Below are 20,244 nucleotides of genomic sequence, written 5' to 3'. Positions count from 1 at the left end.
ACAACAAATAATACCATAGTCCTCCCCTGTCTCCTCCCTCACAAATTTAGAGCAATTTGTTATTATTCCCAAGAGACGGACTATGCAAAATTTTCATACTGTGAAGATACTGGGTTTTGTATATCTGTGCCCCAGCAACAGCTCTGCCAAAACTTGAATTCACCATAGAGGCAGCAATGGTGCTCTTCAGCAACTTCTGTCTATTGAGGACTTCTACTTAGTAGAAAAGCGCCTTTTGAAATGAGTGGTCTATCCTTGATAGTCTCTTTCATCACTTGTCCACAATGCCCTTACTGCCTGACATACCTTTTTATACACTTCTACCCCCACCTTCCTGGTCTTAGACTCACCTCTTTTAGCAGCTGAAGAGAGAAACAGTAGCTACAGGAAAATTTGTCTCCAGTTTTAATAAACCAGTTAATATAAAACCTGCCAAATTCCACCCTGCCTCATGCTTCCAGGCTGAAATCCTGCTCAAGAAAGGGGGACTATTTTCTGCAGCTGAACAATAGAGCATCATAAAGCATCAGTTGTTTTATTCCTTCACTCCAAAGAAAACACAGAATAGTAGAACTTCAACAGAAGATTCAAAAGAAGTAAAATAATGAAAACAATACTGTCTTTGTCATCACTGTCTTTATTTTGATATATAAAAAAGTGAAAAAATGATCACTTACTGACCCTCAGCTCAAAACTATATGTGCATTCTTTAACACAACTGAAAACTAGATTATGACATAAACAGTTTGATAATAAATGGTGGGTTTGCCATACAAAAAGTTGTTAGTAGCTGACATTTGATAATATAATTCATATGTGAACTCTCAATGGATTTGTAAGGCATTTCCCCCCAATCCAAACTGCTATACTAATAAGTGGTTTTTTAAGGAAAGTATTAAATCATTGCAAGTTGATCTGTAATTCTAGAAACTTACCTTTTTCCATTTGCAGAAGGCTACATCTGGTAGCTAAAAGAGAACCTCAGACTTTGCTTTACAATATGATATGCCAAACTAAATGCATTGCATAGCACCGCATTCAGCACACTTAAATTTTCACACTTTTATTGACTTTCATAAAAGCAGACGAGTCCTGAACTTCTGAGTACTGGAAGTAATTTTACACCCCACATATTCTAGGCTGATAAAACCCTTAAAACTCTTCTGAGTGTGTCTCAGTCAGTAGCAATAAAAGACTTGTGTATGTGAGATTATACTGTTCCTCTGGTGATTCTGCTGTCTCTGCTGGATCAACCTGTTGCATGGCAGCGACTCTGCTATCCGTGCTTAAGTGAGGCTCCATGCTATAGCCCAGTGCTGTTCTCAGCTTTGGTGTTACCTATGATGTAAAAATTTCACGTATTGCTGTACTCTTCACCTGTTTAGGCCTTCTTTCTAGACTCTTGATAGGCAAGAAAAGAGACGTCAAAGGCCTAGTAAAGACCCTGCCCAGTATCTACAGAGTAATCAAATGTTAATATAAAATCAGGTTAACAATCTATAAGTCATTAAAACTATAGACATATTTTATAGATATATTTGAAATAAAATATTTTAACAGATTTGAATTTGAAGAGAACAAATGGAAGGTAGAAGTTGCCGAAACACACACAGGGCTATTGCCATGGGTGTGCCTTCTTAGCGTTGTCATGTTCAATGCCAAAATTTAGACGTTTGCAAATTCACAATGTAGCTCATGTGAACCACAGTTTAGACCTCACAATCTTTGCTCATCCACTCCTTTGCAGTTACAGGGATTTCCAGTACTAAAATTCCCCAAAAGCACTTAATGTTTTTCCATGTATTGTAGAAAATTCCTGTGTGCTATGTCAAGGGTTGTGAATTATGGTGGGCAAGATCTCTCTAGCACTTTGGTTAGAACTCTGTTAGTGTTGCAATGCTTAGGTCGCCTTTGCAGAGCTAGCCTTCACTATGAAAAGATTTTTTTTCCGTAAAATTAATGGTAAGAAAGATTGACTGCCTCTGGATGTATAATTCAATTTGAAGAATCTGAAAAAAGTTACTGAAAATCACCTCTATTTGCCAAAAGGCTGACAAGCTATTTGCACAAAACCATGGAAAGAATTCTGGGAGATGTCAATAATGAATAGAATAAATGTTCTCCAGCTTGATAACTAAAGGGAGATTGCTGATAAATTTTAAACGCATTCAGCATGCTGCATTGTGCTCTAGAGTCACTTTATATAGATATTGCTCCTGGATTAATAAAAAAAGAACTAGTTTTGAAATGGTGCTACTTCTGTTTCAGATTATTTGACATTTTAATGCATGTAGGTAATGTTTGTGTATATGTAATGTATGTATGCCATTTCCTCATAAAATTTTTAGACTTAAAAAATAACGAGAGGTGGGTTTTTTTAATTGTTTTGCTTTTTCTGTGTTTAGATATAAAAAATTCAACATCTTTCTTTAGGGGGAATATAAATCTTTGGGCATTATATGCAAACACATTATTTTATGGAATAACATATACTCTACTTATTCCTTTCTCTTTTTAATTCTATTTTCTTTTACCATTATATTTGATATTAGATTTGAAACATTTGTTCCTCAAGGTCTTTTCAGTTTATAACATGGTTTTGGAATAGGCATCTAGGAGTACCCAGCTACCTAATACCAAGTGAAAGTTAGGTACCTTAATACTTTTAAAAAGCTATCCCTAAATATTTATGTTTTGGAAAGTGAGAGATTATTTCAACTATCTCTCTTTATTTAAGGCTAAACTACACAAAACCTTATGAAAATTTTGGTGGAAGTGGACAGAAGCTCTGTTTACAAGTCAGTGGTCTAAAGGGATGAGGTTGACTGTTTTGGCTTGCTTATTTTAGATGCAAACATAGTAAATTCATTTTCCTTTCTTATGCCTTCTTATGCTTATTTCTTACTTCTTTTGCCATCACCAGCAACCCATGGATTCAGTGAGAACATCCTGCTACTTATTTTTGCCCATGGACCTAATCTGGTTGGGCAAATATCATAGACCTCTGATTAAGACCTAGAGGTTTTGGGTTTTTTGTCTTCATTAGCCTTCCTCTCTTGATATAGATGTATTTCACAACATCTTTCTTCTCAACTGGTCTGAAAGCGCATATGCTGAAGTACACACAGCTCTATTTAATTCACTGCATTTGAAAAGATTCTTTGCTGATGTACAGTTGTTGATCAAATCAAGACTATAACCTAAATATTTAGTATTACTTTCAGAGCTATGAGTTAAAACACAGCAATGAGGGGAGGAGGATGGCTGAAGGAAGCCTTTTTCTCTCAAAAAAATGTTGTCATGAACTTAAAATTTTGTTATCAAATTAATTATGAAAATTGAAGATATGAAAGTGTTGGAGTTGAAATGTCTTTGACAAAAATATAGCATTGTTGAACTCTGATCATACATCAAAAGTGACAGAAATGTGTAAGCAGGTTCTTCCTTTTAAAGATTAAAAGAACAACTAGATAGCTTGCATTAGGCACATCTTCCAGGTGTCTCAGGCAGTTTTCTCTACACTCTCAAGCCAAGCAAGGACCTTGTGATGCTGAAGGACTGAAAGGTCTGGGGTTTGCACTTCTAAATTGCAGTCCACTCCCACACTGACAGCTCTTTCCACTTCCCATTTTTCTAAACTTCTCATCCCCTTCCTGACCCTTGCAATATAAATAACAAAGTGAGCGGGTGGTAGGTTTTATTAAAGGTTTGTCTGGGCCTATTGAGTATTAGAACAGTTGGTGCTAGGAGAAAATACTTTGCAGGCATGCTATGGTATTTTAAAGATTTTGGAGCAGTTACCTTACCTTTCTCCTAGCAGCAGGGAGACATAGACAGTAAGAGAAGAGAATGGAATAATAAATTTTTTTTTTATGCCTATATTTCTACAGCTCTTCAGAGCCTTCCTGGCTTCACTGGAACTTCAGAGACACAAGTGTCTTTCAAAACCATCTAGAAGCAGATTTAAATGTCAGGCTACTGAAGTTTGCCCATGTAGTTTTCTACTTAATGCCTTAGCTTTTCAGGGGAAAGTTTTGAACACAGTAACCCAGAACAGTCTGCTCTTACTACCTTGTGCCAAAAGTCACCATCCTCCCACACTGCAAGCATCTCACAGTGCCACAGGTATTTAATTAGCAAAGTACTCCATAAAAGAAAGATATACTTTCACACTATAAGGAAAAACACTGTCCTTCAGAAAATAAGAGGGACAAGAAATGCATAAAGTTTTAGTGAAGCCCAGTCAGCTTTACTCACCCTTTTCATATTCTCTGAGGTTTCTACTTAGCACAAGAAAAACCTTTCTCTCAGTCCATATTCACACTACTGCCTTGATCATAGGAAAACTGAACAACTTCAGTGCACTATAATGAAGTGCACCTGTAATTCAATTAGTATTTCTCCACACAGGAAGTGGCTTTGTCCTAGACCACAGAAACCCTGTCCATTACCCATTTTAGTTAAAAAAAAAAAAAACAAAAACCAAAACCAAAACAAAGAAACCAACCCAAAACCCACACAAAACAAAGCAGAAGGAAAAACAGCCCAAACACAACTTGTATAGCTTCTAAAAAAAACTGAAATCCAGAAAAAAATAATGCTAATTGAGGTAACTACATTAGTAAATTTACCCAGCAATAATGTTCAGAGTTTTCTCTTATTCCTTCCTTGCTCTGTGTTACTACTGATAAATTTCTCTTTCCAAACCATCCTGATTGACACTACTGTCTGCTTGGTTTTATTCTTAGTGCCTGCTTACAGACAAAAACCCTACAATAAGCTCAAACATTGAAGCAATCAGAGGGGCTTCATGCAGACCTCTTAAACATAAATTAATCTAGCTTTTGAATCAAAGATACAACAATTCTAGAGTACTGCGAAGCTGTTTTTTCAACACGAATAACATGTCTGGGCATGTCAACAGTCATGACCACACTTCACCGATACTCAATCATCTGCTGAAATTGTCAGCAGATGCACTGAGGGCAAGCTAGTCATTGAGAACCATACTTTAAGGTATAGAAGGTTCATGCTTTAACTGCCAAATAGGTTTTCCTCTGTCCTTCAGCATAATGACATATTTTGCAACCACGAATGCTTCTGGGCTTCAACAGTTCTGCTAAACAAAGACTCTTAGAAAACAGAGGCCACAGAAGATAAAATAAATATAGATATACAATATATTGCAAATATAAAGCAAAAGAAATTGTGTGTTTTTTTCCTACCATGTACTCATTTATGTGAAGGTGAATATTATAATCTAATATAAATTATAGAAAATGATCTAATTAAAGCTGCTGGAGGCTTTGGGTTTTTTTTTTGTTGTTGCTGGTGGGGTTTTTTTTGCTATCAATTACTCTATATCAACCTTCAAAAGTATGATAGCATCATTGTAGTGACATTTCAATATGCCCTAGTCTCAAACACTTCTGCTAAATTAATTATCTGAAAATATCAGACGCTGCCAGTTCTGAGGATGACACTGAGCCCAAGGAGGAAGCTGCTCACAAGGCTTCTGAAGTCCCCACGCTCACCGTACAGCAGCACAGGAAGAACTACGGGTGTGTATTTGAAACCTGTACCCCTATGCAGCCCCAGTACCATTTGAACACCATCCAAAGATATGAAAAAATAGCATTCAGCTTTTCCTTATGTGAGCAGACTGAATGTCGAGTTTCCCACTTCCCTATGGCTTTTACCCACAGAGCAAATGTACTGATGGGTGTATAAGTTCCAGATTCATTAAGGATGCAGAGGCAGATTAGAAAATGACGATAGATGTGGTGAAAGAGAGGCCTCCTGTTTGCTACACACAGAGACGTTTCTGTATTATATTTTGAATAATTAGTGCATGAAATAATAATAAAATAATATGGTAGCAGAGACTTTTTTCCCCATGCAAGTGAATACATTATTGTATTCTTCCCAGTGGCACATATTCAGCTGTTTGTACATATACTTCACACACTGTATTAATAAATTATCAATCAATAACAGGTTGTTAATAACTCAATGTCTGTCAGTCCACATGTGGGAAACTGAACATCAGTAACAATGCGTAGAAGATTCACCTCAACAACTGGCTTTCCTCCTTCTCTCTGATAGTCAGTCCTGTATTGTCAGGGATAAGTTTGGAATTCTTTTAAACTAGAAATATTCTAATTTCATTGGACTAAATACTGCCCTCCTCCCCCCTTTTTTATAAGTTCAGGGAGAAACTACAAACTCCCACTTGTCTTCTTGAATTTCAGCAAACACAAGATCTTTTCCGGGCTACAGTAAAACTGAAGATTAAGAAAGTATTTGAAGTCTTCATGAATAAAGATAATTCTGATGTAGAATAATAAGTCCTTCACTGAAGTAGCCTATGATTCCATACTCTCCTTTTGTGTGAGCATATTGCAACTAAAGAAGACTACTTAACTCACAGTGAATATATATTTGAATGGTAAGGTTCAAAGGGAAACTAAATATTAGAACACTCGGCTCAGTTTTTAAATTAAAACTCTGTGTCTTAGGAGTATGAATCTTTCTTCTGCCTAATTCAGAGCACTCTTATGGGACTGCTTTAGCCTCTGGTTTATACAATTTTCTGGATTAGATCACAATTTCTGTTCCTCGTCAAATTTGTCAGCTTTGTATAAGCATTTTTCCCTGTATCAAAGAGCAAAAATGAACAGCTCCAGTTTTGCTGCACAAATGTTTTTCCCAGGTTTATCTGGTGTAGCAATCACTGTATAATATGGTAACTTCATTTCTTACTGTATAACTGGAAGACCCATATAACCTTTTGTAAACGTATTATGAGTCTGTATAAAACAAAAATACGGAACGGCATAACATTCCTGAAAATGAGATTGTTTAATTGTAGTCCTCAATTTAAAGTATTCAAAATAGATGATCACAGCAAAATGTTTAACTTTGAGAAAGATTAATCTCCTTTTGATTCACACTTCCATACATGTTTGAGGCTTTTCCATGAAGATGTTTCAGTTTTTATGTTACATTCTGACTTAAGGGAATGCTTTGAATGGATTTTCCGGTTAGTCCATAAAGAGTGTTAGGGCTTGTCTTGGTATTTCAGGGGGCTCATTGATACATAATTCCATCTACACAAGAAATACAACAAAATTATCCCTAGTAAAATAAAACTGATGTGGCTGCTTTTATAGTCTGATAATTTTCTTAGACGTTACCACAGTAATTTCTCTATTACATGTGATTCATAGGCTTCAAGGCCAGAAGGGTTGTTTTTTATTATCCAGTCTTATTTCCTGCATAATACAAATTGCAGGCTGTCAGCTAGTATATGAGAGACCTCCTCTTTAAGCATTTTAATGGCTAAGAACCTAGGAAATGTATTTTTAGACTTTCTGAAGCCTGCTCTTCTGACTTGGTTCTCAAGAGTATGCCAACTAGGTAGAGAAGTATAGGCACATTCTTGCCTCCCAAGGTGCGTAATTAGCATGACCTAGATATATGTACATTTCTGAGAGTTATATGTACTTATTAAAAGCTATAGGGCTGATATACAGATTTTCTAGGTATTCTGGAAAGGAAAATATTAATTACACTTTTGTATTACTTTTATAACAGCTCGATAAATGCAGAACTTTCAAAAAGCTGTTTCTTTAACAAGACTATCCATTTCAGTGACAACTCAAGCAATAACCCTCATCTTTTTTAGACCAATAAATAAATATCAAATACATTTCTTTTCCTAGAAGAGAGAATAAACAGTGATTTATGGATGCAGATATGGCAGTCATTTTTATTACATATTTGTCATTATAGAAAACTGGAGATAGTGGCATTTCTATTTATCTATGTATGTGCCTATGTCCTGAATGCAACTACATATATGTATGTTTAATGTGTATATGCCATTAAAAATTGTTGCAGAATTTGTCCTTCAGAACTGTGGATGACTCAGCTGTGTTTTACTCTATGTATTCAGTGGTTCTCAATATTTTCAGTAGGAATACAGGAATATATCCTCTTCACAGTAGTCTAAACAGCTCCGTTCTTTGCTCTGAGAGGGTACATAGCAGTGGGACTCAGGTGCCTTTATGTGATGTTCAGAATATAGATTTGCCATAGCTCTTTCCCTCTGTCTAATATAGGATGTATGGATATGTATGAACATACCGACCCTGTACAGATAAATATGTTGTACAGGAATCATATAAAACTACCAATTTCCAAGTTCACCTTTGTTGCTCCAATCTTGCACTGAGATACTTTTACATGATTCTTTTCTGAAGCCTAAATTTTCTTCCAAACCTTATAATACAGTTACAGTCATGGACAATATCCTTATTTGAATAATTTATTGCAGAGAACTGCAGGGCTGAAAAGTCTGCTAAGGACACAAAACCCCCCCCAGTTCATGACTGACCAGACACAGCTGTATTTACATGTGTTTGAAGGTTCATAATAATGAAAGCACCTTGAGGAATACCTGCAAAATTTGTAGTTTGCACAAGTATTCAGGTGCAATGAAAGCACCAGTTAGTACTCCTACCACAGTTATGTGGGGGTGTTCAGGTATATGAAGATTAAGTTAAAGTAGAATCAGAAATTTTTTAACTCTCACATCATCTTTGTGATGATGTGAACATATACCAGTGCTGCAATTCAATGCAATACACCCAACTAAATCTTCTAAAAATAAAAACTACGTAAGAACTACGTAACAACTAGTCAGTAGTTGCACTTAATACAAATAGCATCAAATATCCATTTAAATGACACATTATTCATAGTGAAAACAGGCAATTTTCAAACGAAAGAGGCAAATGAAAGAGGCATTTGGCTCTCAAACTAATTCACAATTTGTTTTGCACAGGTTAAATAGCAAAATCACAACATTAAGTATCTCATATGCGTGCAAACATAGTTTTCAAAGGTGATTTGCCTGTAACTGAGGTTGGTAATTTTTTCATGGTTTCTTACAGACTTACGCAAATACTAAGCATAGTACCTTGTAAGGCCAAGTAGTTAAGCTCTGTTAACTGAGAAATCAGAGGACCGGCTCATATTATCAGCAAAATGACTGCGATGCCCTTTTTCTGGGATGGAAATAACTTATCTAGCATCTTTTTGACATAACCTAAGTTCTTCGTAATAATGATATTCAGGTTCAGTGAAATGGGAAATCATGTAAGTTATTTCTGATTTTTAATCCTAGAGAGAGATGTTACTGTTGGGTGGAAGCGGGGTCACAATTACCAATGTAGTTGGCATCAGGAATCAATCTCTTAGGGTTTTCAGCTATCAGTTATGCTTCAGAAGCAGAATATTAATGGTCACAGGAAGATATTTAGGGTCCTTCTCTTGGGTGGATACTCCTGAAAATGGGATAATTGTGGGTCATGATAGGAAATGCAGGACAGACCTATTAACTAAGGGTAACTCCAGTGAAAAATTTACACTTACACTCACTCCTGAATTTTGTTTTCTGGGCAGCCTCTTCTCTGCCTGAAGAATACACAAAGGCAGATGAAATGGATTAGACCCAGCTGCTTTTATTTCCTCCCACCACCAATATAAAGAGGCTACTCAAGTCAATGCTGTGATGCCAACAGTGCCAGGCGTAGCCTATCAGTTTCTCTGGTAGCCTCTTGTTATCCAGGGTTGCCTCTATACAGCTTTAGAGAAGGTGCCAGTGAATCAGTTCAGATGTTTCCCTTCTTTAAGGAACAAATGTCTACATTAAGCAGGCAACAAGATGTACCAGAATCTCTAAATCACATTAGCAAGTTACAAAAACATGCTTTAAATTAAACGCTGTGCTGATCAGAAAATTAGTGTAAGTGGGTGCCAAAGAAAAAAAAAGAAACCATAAAAAAGAGACCCACAAACAAACAAAAAAACCCAGACCCAAAATATAGCTGTTGTAAGTGGGGAAAAATTACTTTTTTCACTAGAGTAAAAAAATTCAATAGAGAGATTCAATTGCTTTCCTTTCCTCCCAAGCCTGGAAAAAAAGATATTTGGATAACAGCTGGGCATGTATGAAAACCATTAAGGAATGATGAAGGCAGAATTTCATAGCAAAGTCCATGGTCCATCATCCAGGCTCAGTTCCTATGAAATTTTTCTCCTTTGGGCTCCTGAATTTCCCAGTTCATTGCACAGTTTCACTGTTCTACTGATACTTAATTGTTCTGAGTGGTCCCCGAACTGAAAATAGAAAGCTACCTTCAAGCAATTAAGAATGATAGGGTTACAGAAGTCTTGGAATATCAGAAAAGACACATATTATTAGTATAAGTGCAAATTATATTTTTTAATTAAAAGATTTTAACTAAAATTTTAGGGTGGTTTTCTTCAGCGTTCTTCAGTTTCACTAAATTTAGATTCTTTAGAAATTGTGATAAAGTTTATTCCTGGATTTACTAAGCTTGCATGTAGACAAATCTTAGAGATTTTTGAAAATACTCCTCCTTAGGGTTCCAATTTCTTTCCACTTAACTGGTGAAACTCTACTACGCATGATTCTGATTAGATTAATGTTAAAGTCAGTTGAGACTTCTGCTATAAGTGAGATGGACAATAATCTCCAATTACTTGCGGTTTCCACTGAAATAATAGAAATTAGAGTCTGTTGGGTTGATTTGTTTAGCTGCTCATGTAGATTTCAAGGACTGAATTTTATCCTAGCAAAATCATAGCTGTAGTGCAACCCTAGAGTGAAGCTGTAATCCTTAGTGTCAACTTTAATGATGGATTTGGCTCAGTAATGTCATCAGATATTAAAAGAAGGTGTAAAGGAGAAGGTTCCAGGATATTCTACCTCTCTGAAATCTCTGTTTCATTAGAAATGCCTATGAAATTTGTATGAAACTCTCATGGAATTTAACTGTGCAAAAAAGAGATCACTGAAGCTTTTCATTCTCATTCGCTATGTATATTTATATACGCATAAAAATAAATGTTCGCTATAAGGAAGAAATGCCTGGTTTTCCTATTTTTTCATTGCTTACCTGCTCAAGATTTTTTTTACCTCTTCAGAGTGACAGTCTTACTGTTTCCCATCCTCAGTAAATCTCCACCTACTTTTTGGCCTGAAATATATATCCTTCACCTTGAAAAGGCTTTAATATTATTTTGAAAGGCTCCCTATCAGTATACACATCTTCTGGGGAAATCTATGCTCAGAATTGGAGCCTAGTGCTGAGGAAGCCAGAAGTCTTACATACGTACTATCATATACACCACTGCTTTCTGGATCCAGCGAAACTCTACACCTTTGCAAACAGAACATTTTTGAATAAAATCCCTCATAGTTCCACATTTATTTTCCTTCCCCTGAACCCACAGCCCTATGACATATATACATATGTATCTATGATACATAATTCTGAGTGACATCAGAATGATTCAGAATACAGTAAATGTTTTATTTTGGTGACAGAAAGGTGCTAGAACACATGGCATGGATTGGACATTATTATGTGGTGACTAATGTCAGAAAAATATCATTTTTTAAGATAAAGGTCTTCCCCTTCCCTCATATAGTTTTCTTGATATTTATGGCAGGCCCTTACAATTTCTTTTTGTACTGCTGATTAGGAATCAGCTATCTCAGATGTAAATTTGCACATACGTGTCTCAACACAGAATTTGCATTTCTGGTCCTGATGTTGATGGATTTCTTCTGAGCCATGTACTTTAGACAGAAAACTTCTTCAACAGTCATGCTGTGCTGCATTTTTCTCCTTAGGGAATATTGATTGATCATATTTCAGCATAAAGATGAATTTGCAGCTCCAAATGCCATGTTCTAGGCTTGCTAGGTGTCACTCACTGAAGCGCAAGTAAATTATTTTTTCCAGTGCACTACAACTTCTAAATACAGAAAATTATCACCCTTTTGATTAACACACATAATGTATAGTTCATTATGATATTGAACAAAAATGTGAACAGATTAACCATAAAAATATAAAGATAGAATAAATGTTTATTGGAACACATAGGTGTAGGCATGGGTGCATGGGTTATGCACAAGAACTTAATTGCAATATTTTTTGTGGACATCAGCTACTATTTAACTATATTTATGAGGCTTTTTAGAAAAAATGTCACTATAGAACAGATATGATCTGTAGTTACTGCTCTTGGGAGCACTTTGAAGACTTTTATGTTTGAAGTTTCTAAATTTCTTTTAACAGGTAATTCTCATTAAAAAAAAAGAACAATAAAAAACCCCAAAATCAGCTAAATTTTATATAGAATATTTTAAAAGCTGTTTTGTTAATCATTTTGTAAATCATACGAGAATATCAGAATGTTTGGGCTGTGTTAAATGGAGGATAAATTTTTAAACATTGTTTTGCTCTTTTTTATCAGTAGAAGCAAGTATGGGATTGAGCAGGGAAATGTAGGTTATCTGTTCTTCTGCTATAATGTCACTGAGAAATAATTTCAGTAACCCAAGCTTGGCAATCTCATTCTATGTAAAACTCCTAAATTAACTCCGTTCAGTTTTAGCAGTGAGTCTTTTAAATAAGCTTCCACCTCCTACAATATGTAACAACGTGAACAAGTACAGAGAGTTAAGAAAGCCCTCTGTCCATGTTTTGCTCTTGCCAGGCAAAAGCCAGCTGCAGTTAAGGAGGCATGTAACTGAATCCATGTCAACAGGGCACTGAGCCAAAAATAATAAACTGTGCTAGAGCTCAGTGCTGTACCAAACCATCTAGATGGCTTCTGGACTATTGGTGGCTCAGGCCAAGGAAGGCTGGAGGATGCGTGGCTTTCAGACCCACTTTGAAGAATTGCACACAAAAGCAGATGAGGATGGGCTTTTCAACAATTCCAGGAGGTTCAGAGAGTGTAAAAGGCCAAAACTATTTCAGTTCTTTGAAAACAGAGAAAATTAAAGTCGTCGCAATAAGACGAACTTGTGGTTGCATTGAGGTTAATGACTGAATTCCACATAGCTTGATGTTAGGGAAGGTTTAGTAACCTTCCCTAGGTTACCTAGGTGGTGTTTGTGTTGCATGACACAAGCACTGCGTATGTACTTAGCTATAACATACCATTTTAATGATCATGATTGTGTAAAGATTTATTTAAATGACTTATATTTTTCAGTGCCCTATCTTTATTGTGATTGATAGTTAACAAAATTCTGTTCTTACAAATACCCAGTGGCATCGCTTTGGTTTTACAGATATGGTTTGATAGCTGTGCAATACAAAACTTGCCCTCTCTTGGCAAGGAAGCTGACACATATATAAACTGATGTTCTGAAGTCTTTTTTCAGCATTTATACACAGTATTCTGAATACCAGCACATCAAAAGCCTGTAATCTAATACAATAAATTGCAGTTGTAGAATCCGTCTTTTGGTAGAAACATTTACTGTTCAGCTAAATCTCATTTAATAGTTTGTTATGGACCTGAGTGACACACATATGATTTAAAGCTGCATATAATATCTAAAGTAATAGGAGTATGAACATAGTCTTTAGGTATAGAATGAGTAATATATATCGTCAAAAGTAGGTTAGTTACATAGAAATAAACTATAGGTAAAAATAAGTATAGTCTTAAGAGAACAGCAATATAAAAAGGAAGTAATACATGCCACTATGTTATAGTAACTAAATTATAAATCCCTTTCATTGTTCATCAAAAGAAAATGAAAAGGAGGAGAGGAATTTTTTAGAAAAAATAAAGAATGGAGTGTTTTACATCAGTTGCCATGTAATCTTAGTTGTATTACTATTCATCACAAAATAATTCTGCATAGGAAATCCGAGAGGTACTAACTTTTGATGAGGTAAGGCTTATAGGTGGAAATGTTAGTTTTATTAGATCACCTTCAGTAGTTGGAGAAAACAAACAAAATTTGAGCACATTTGTTTGGGGCAAACAAATCCTTTTCCATGTCTGTTATGAGCAGCAGACTTCAAGGTTTGCTTTGAATTCAAACAATTGCTCTATAGCAGAGAATGCTCTATAGTAGCATATTCAGGTGGTCTAATAAAAACCTAAGCCCCATTTACAAACCTTGCTTTGCCTATGTCTTTTCACCACCACAGCTGCGACAACTCTACTGCTGAAGTTGTATATGGGTTGATGATTTCCAGGGGGAAAAAAAGGAATTCCTAAATATCCTAATATCCTAATATCCTAAACATCCTAAAAATCATTCTAAATGATGCTTATCAGAAAATAAACGAATGCCAGTACAACGAAAATCTTGCAGTTGTTCCTAGAATTAGGCTTATCATCTACAGGGAGTAATGGACCAGGAAACAAGTTTTGTATAGCTCAAAAGTTGAGACAAACTTCTATATAAGCTGTCGGCTTTATGTTATGTCCTCCTTTATGTCAGGTGGTTTTGTAAATAGATCAAGTTATATGACCCCGAGTACTGACAGATGTCTCAGCACCATGACATCTTCTGAGCTTTGCTTCTGCCTTTCTCTAAGGGACAGTGACAGCTTTGTTAATATTAATAAAGCTTCAATACAGTCTTTGTGGCAAAACTATCCATAGTATCCCCATTTATATTCACAACTAAATGACAAATAGGAGGTGTTTCCAGTGAGATCATACTGGATTTTGTATCGCTTACCCACTTGGAAAGGCTGCCTCACCCCTTCTTCCTCTGTCAACACCAGTTCCCTGACCTGTCAGCATTCTGTCCTAATTCTGAATATACATTCGGTTTTTTTTTCCTTTTCCAGTATTCCAAAGAATATCTACGCAATTAAAGAAGATGGTGGTAATTCAGCCATTTATACTCTTCAGGGCAAATTACAGAGTAAAACTTCTTAAAAGTTTTTTATCACTTATATTTCCAAAATAAGATTAATTCATGACATAATGACTCAGAATTTGCAATCACATTTGTTACTGACCTTACCTACTTCTAAAGGAATTGAACTTATAATGAAAGATTGAAATAGCTGCAAATGAATTCAATACTGGGTTCCTCTTTTGTCCCTTCATTCCTTTCCATCACCCTCCTTCTTTGTTATATTATCATTTGTTACTACTGGGTGTTATCACAACTGTTACATGATCACATTTCCATAGCAGATATTAGTGTAGTTTCAGACAGCCAACAAAATTATGCCATTTTCCCCAGACTGAGGATATGGTTCAATACTGAGGGATATTTTCTCTTACAAGCAACTGGAGTTTGTATACATATAAACCCTTTCCATCCATTTGAACAAATATGCACTGTTATATTTGCAGAAGAAATATTGTGATTATCAAAACATAGTAAAGTAATCAGTATTCCCATATAAAGTGGATAAATCTAATAAAAAATTAAAATGTGAAGAGGAAAATGTAGTCAAATGATTAGATGACTGGTGACTGGTTTTTAAATTTTGTCACATGGCACATCATTAAACATTAATGTAGCTAATATATCCAAGGTCATTTTTTTGTGAATATAATTGTTAAACCTTTTAAAACTAAAGTATAGATGTCTTAACTATTGCACGATACCTGCAAATTTTTTGTTTTGCTAAAATCTGCTTTCCAGATAAACTACCGATCATAATATATGTTAATAATATTTACGTTTTCATCCATTTATACAATAAATCCTGTAGCGCTGTACATACTACTTTGTGTATTCTGTGTATAGAATAATCTAGAAAAAGAACTCCTTAATAGTAATTGTCTATAATGTCAAGGTTCAGTTACTAATGTCATTTTAAGGTAACTCCACCGAAGACATCTACCATTAAGGAATAAGATAGCAATAATAAGGAAGTCATACATACAAAGTACTGTTAAGAAAAACAAACCATCCAACAAACAAAACAAACCTATAAAACAATCAGTAGACCGTTTTTCATTCTACTTGCTTAAAACCTTACGTAAGCAAGATTTTCAGCTCTAAAACACACATAACCCTTTAAATAGTGTCCCACCTATAACCAGGTACACAGTCTCTCCAGAGAGTGTAATATGAAGTGGAATGAGACACTACAGGTTTGTAATTACAGTCTTTGCATGACATGAACTAAGTCAGCCAAGACATCAAGGAACCCGGAAAGGTTGTTTCCAATTTAACTAGTTAGCAAAGTATGACCATGCTGGTTGTTTTTCTGATTTAGACCAAGAGTAGGTACACCCTGACAAATGCTTAAGATGAATAGAACTGTATTACTCATCATATGTAACACAGATTTAATGGCTTTTAATGACCAGCTTCTCATCATAAAAATATATTCATGTGATGTCTGAGAACAAGTACCCTCATAGCAAAACCTGGTGTTTATTCATACAGGAAAAGTCTTGACCCTACCACACATGTTCCCTCCAGGAGAAAGAAAATAAATATGGCTGGTATCCTTTACATAAAGAAAAAAATAAAAAGAGTAAAAAATTCTGAAAGAAACCCCCACACTTCTCTTTGGTGTTCATTCTTCCTTGTTCCTTTGTCCAATCCTTGTCTCAGTAATAATCAAAGTGATTAATATACAATGAAAATCTCAGGGCAAATGTGATCAGCTGATAGCAGAGACTTGCTGAAGTCAGTGCTATTCAGATTTAAAACTTACATCAAACTGTGGACTGGCCCTGGACAGGTTATCTCCAGAGAGTGTCTGTTAGCAACATCATGCTTTTTTTCTGTGCCTGGTGGTTTAGACTGCAATTCTTTGAGAACAGAAAAATGCATACCTCAGAATGTGGCTGTTATTTCATCCTGAATGCTTTCTATAACTGTAGCCTCCTTTATCACTGCCAAAGCTTTACATCTTTCACAAAACCAGGAGACAAACTTTAAAAAGGGTCAGCCTGTACTTTAGAATACTTCTTACCTTGATATCCATGAAATATTTACTTTAAAAACATACCTACCTCATGTTATCAGTGCAAAAAGATTTACATTCATTTGCATTACTAATACATACATCAAAGTATACTGATGGCATTAAAAAATAAAGAAAATCATGTAATACCTTTACTTTTACCTATGGATTTGGTGAAATGGTTCCATGAAGAAAGCATTTCCAGACAAAAAGAGAATAAAGAAGAGGAGAGAAACAACAGTAAGAGTCATGAGTATATGTAAATGCAATAGTAGCTGAACATGAAGAGACAAAGTATAAGGTAAGTGTCTGGAGACAAATGGAGATGCAATCAGTGTCATATTAGGGATTTTTCGTTTATTTTTTTTCCAACCATGTACATGCAGAGAAACACAGAAATAACCCATGCTTAGATAAGAGTGACACAAAAGTAACATGGACAAAAAAATCACTGGTTTTGTTAGGTTGCAAAATTGTACTCTCAGCATTCCAGAAGCCAGGAGCAGGTGCTTTCTGCACATTTCCAATCAATCAGCCATGCATTAATGTAAATGGACTCTTCAATGAGTACAATGTGACAAGCTGAGTATCTTCTTTCAGGAGCTATCTGAAGAGTGCTCTTGTGCTTCGTTTATCTTTTATAGAATCACCCACAATTGTATTTTTTGATAAATACATGAAATTTCCTTAATCACCTTCTTATTTCTCTCACCTCTTTTCAGTTATTATATTGCGAGAGGGGGAGTTGAGGAGGCAGGAAGGACAAAAGCTTACGGAGCAAACAAACAAACAAACAAAAAAATGAAATAAGAAAGGATGTGACTAAAACCATGTGTTTATTTGCAGCCAAAGACAGCTTTCAAGCATTTGCCCATCGTTTGCAGTGATGGATTCAAAGCAGCTACAGAACAAGAAGAAACAATGAAAGCAGAGTGGAAAAGGAACAGAGCCCATACCTTGGTCGCCCATCATCAGGTGCGCCAGACCTTGAAGGGAAACAAGAGCACAGTCAGCAATGAACAAGGGAGCACGGGAAGGTGGTGTTGTCACAGTGACAAAAATGTTTGTGACAGGCATCTGTTTCCTATGAGATGTCTGTATCACAGAGGGAAATCAAAGAGCATTTTTCAACCACTGGTTGGAATGCTTTGGGCTACGAGTAACAGAACTGCAATTCAAACACTGGGTGCTGCTTTATTGTGTATTTCTTCTGTGCAGTAGTTGGGATGACAGAAAATAATAAAATGCTTTCAAATCCAACCAATTCCTTTAATATTCCATCTGTCTTTATTGTATTTTTATTATATTGCTTTGAACACTTTGCTGGGAGGACTTCCTGTCCTCTACTTGTGAAATGATGTTAAAAACCTGGAGAAGTGTAAACCTGAAAAATGGGCTGGGTCTGGTCTTTTTCCCCTCATAAAAATGAGCATTTCAGGTAATTAAATAAAATTTCTTCATCACATTGAAATGATAATGCAAGGGATGTCTCCTTATTTGTGTGAAACATGAAAGTAGAATGAATTTGTTCCAGAGAAGGCAAATTATTACATATGCAGCATAAAATACATAGCAATAAAGAAAATTTAAGTGACAGCTTCTGAAGCTACTTCATAAATCTGTGATAAATAGATTTTCTTTATATTTTTACTGTGAGATGAAATCCAATCATACCAGTAAAGGTTTAGTGACATTTCAAAACAGATGTCCATAATGATAATCACTCAACCAGAGCCAAATTCCGTTACTTTTTAACTAAAAATATTCAGCTTTTTAAATTCATTATAATAAAATTATATTTATATTCTCACCGAAAATAGTGTGATGTAGGAATAACATATTTCTACAAATATGAAGGATTTTCACATTTTATGTCTGGTTTAAAAAATAGGCTTAATCTTGTTGAACCTAGCTGTTTTAGAATCCATTTTAGAAGTGATTAATTGCTCGTGTTAAATGTGCTCCTCTTCTCCAACAACTATAAAGAGTGATACATTATTTTCTTATTTGCAATTAATTAAAATTAATTCACACAAAGAAGGTGTGCAATAAAATATCCTGCTCTTTATTCGAAAGCAGACTTCCTAGAGAATTCCTGTGATTTCTAATTCACAAAGAAAATTAGTTGCACAAATGACTCATAGTACTTGGGAGGAGTTCAAACAAGATACTCCCAACTGCAATCAGTCTTGAAGGATTCATGTCTTATCAGTTCCAAATTTCAAGTGATGTTCCAAATAGATTAACAATGGTTTTGCTGAATTAGTGTTTTTTCATATTACCCTTTTTAGACGGGTAGTTGAACTGAAGGGCCTGATGTGCCCCATCTCTTATGCAATAGATTCTGTTTCTAAATACAGTGCCTTGCAGCTGGTAGGACTACCTGGGGCCTACAGCAATGTAAATGAAAGCCGAGTGTGATCCTGAAGGGATGCCTACTTAAGCATTGCTTGGGAAACATCATGCAGCTGTGCAGCAGCTAGCAGCTTGTGAAAGCGAGTAGAAATGTTTTCATGTGTGTTCCTTCTCTGTGTCGCTGCAACTGAGAGAGGCATGCTGAAAACAGGAAGTATAAAGAATCACGGTCAAGCTTCATTCTTTTAATGTTGAAAGTCCCTGTATGGACTTCTGGCAGCATTGGTCTCTTCTTGTGACTATTTAACTTCTCTTTTGACAAGTTAAATGTTATATTTTAACTTGTCTTTTGGCTTTTTGTGTTGGTGACTATGGCAAGAAATCTCAGACTTTTGACTTGGCCTTGACTGTATTTGATCGAGGGAAGGTGAAACTAGTCTAACGTTACATCTTTTTCCTTAATGAAATTGTGACTTTTCAGCGGCTACTTTATGTGGGCTCTTTCAGCTCTTAGAAGGTATGAAGCAAATTGCTCTCATGTCTCCTAGGGGAATGCAAAGAAGGTAATCCGTTACTACCTTGCATTTAAATATGATCTTCATAACTATAAGGACCTAAATAAAGGGTCTAGCTTCAGGAGATTACCGCTGCTTGATAGCTATTATTTTTTCTAAAATGAAATCCTGCCTGGACGTGGTCCTGTGGGCCCTGCTCTAGGTGTGCCTGCTCAAGCAGGGCGGTTGGACAAGGTGATCTCCAGAGGTCCCTTCCAACCCCTACCATTCTGTGATTCTGTGAAATGTGAGAATGGTCAGTTGTAAATACATGATTCTTATATAATTTGAAAAAAAAACATAAATGGCAGAAGTGCCTCTTGAAAACCTCATAGAAACCACTTGAATTTTAAGAGTCACTTATGGTGCTGTTCAACTAAAAAAGGAAGTCAAGTGAATGTAGAAAAAAAGATACTGTTCAAACCAAACCTCTATCAGTTAAAAAATTTAGTAATAGTCCTCAAGACACTGTATTTTGTTTGAGACTGTATGTTACTTAATTTGTGAAGCAGTAACTTACACTTATTTGTTAAAAG

General features: G+C 35.7%; 1 protein-coding gene across 23 annotated transcripts in view; it reads right to left on the bottom strand.

Moving 5' to 3' along the window:
• Positions 1-20,244, bottom strand: part of NRXN1 (neurexin 1) — a 726,997-nt gene that overhangs the window by 621,131 nt on the left and 85,622 nt on the right. For 17 of the 23 annotated variants that reach the window (XM_075088626.1, XM_075088628.1, XM_075088629.1 and 14 more), the window contains one exon: positions 17,756-17,785. The exons of the other annotated variants lie outside the window; for them this stretch is intronic. In XM_075088626.1, coding sequence (XP_074944727.1) covers positions 17,756-17,785 — 30 coding nt within the window. The remainder of the gene's footprint in view (positions 1-17,755; positions 17,786-20,244) is intronic. 23 annotated transcript variants of the gene reach the window in all.

The sequence above is a fragment of the Phalacrocorax aristotelis genome, chromosome 3 (assembly GCF_949628215.1).
Source record: "Phalacrocorax aristotelis chromosome 3, bGulAri2.1, whole genome shotgun sequence".
In the NCBI taxonomy this organism is placed as follows: Eukaryota; Metazoa; Chordata; class Aves; order Suliformes; family Phalacrocoracidae; genus Phalacrocorax; species Phalacrocorax aristotelis.
Note: the sequence above shows the minus strand (reverse complement) of the source record. Positions and strands in the feature narration are given on the sequence as shown.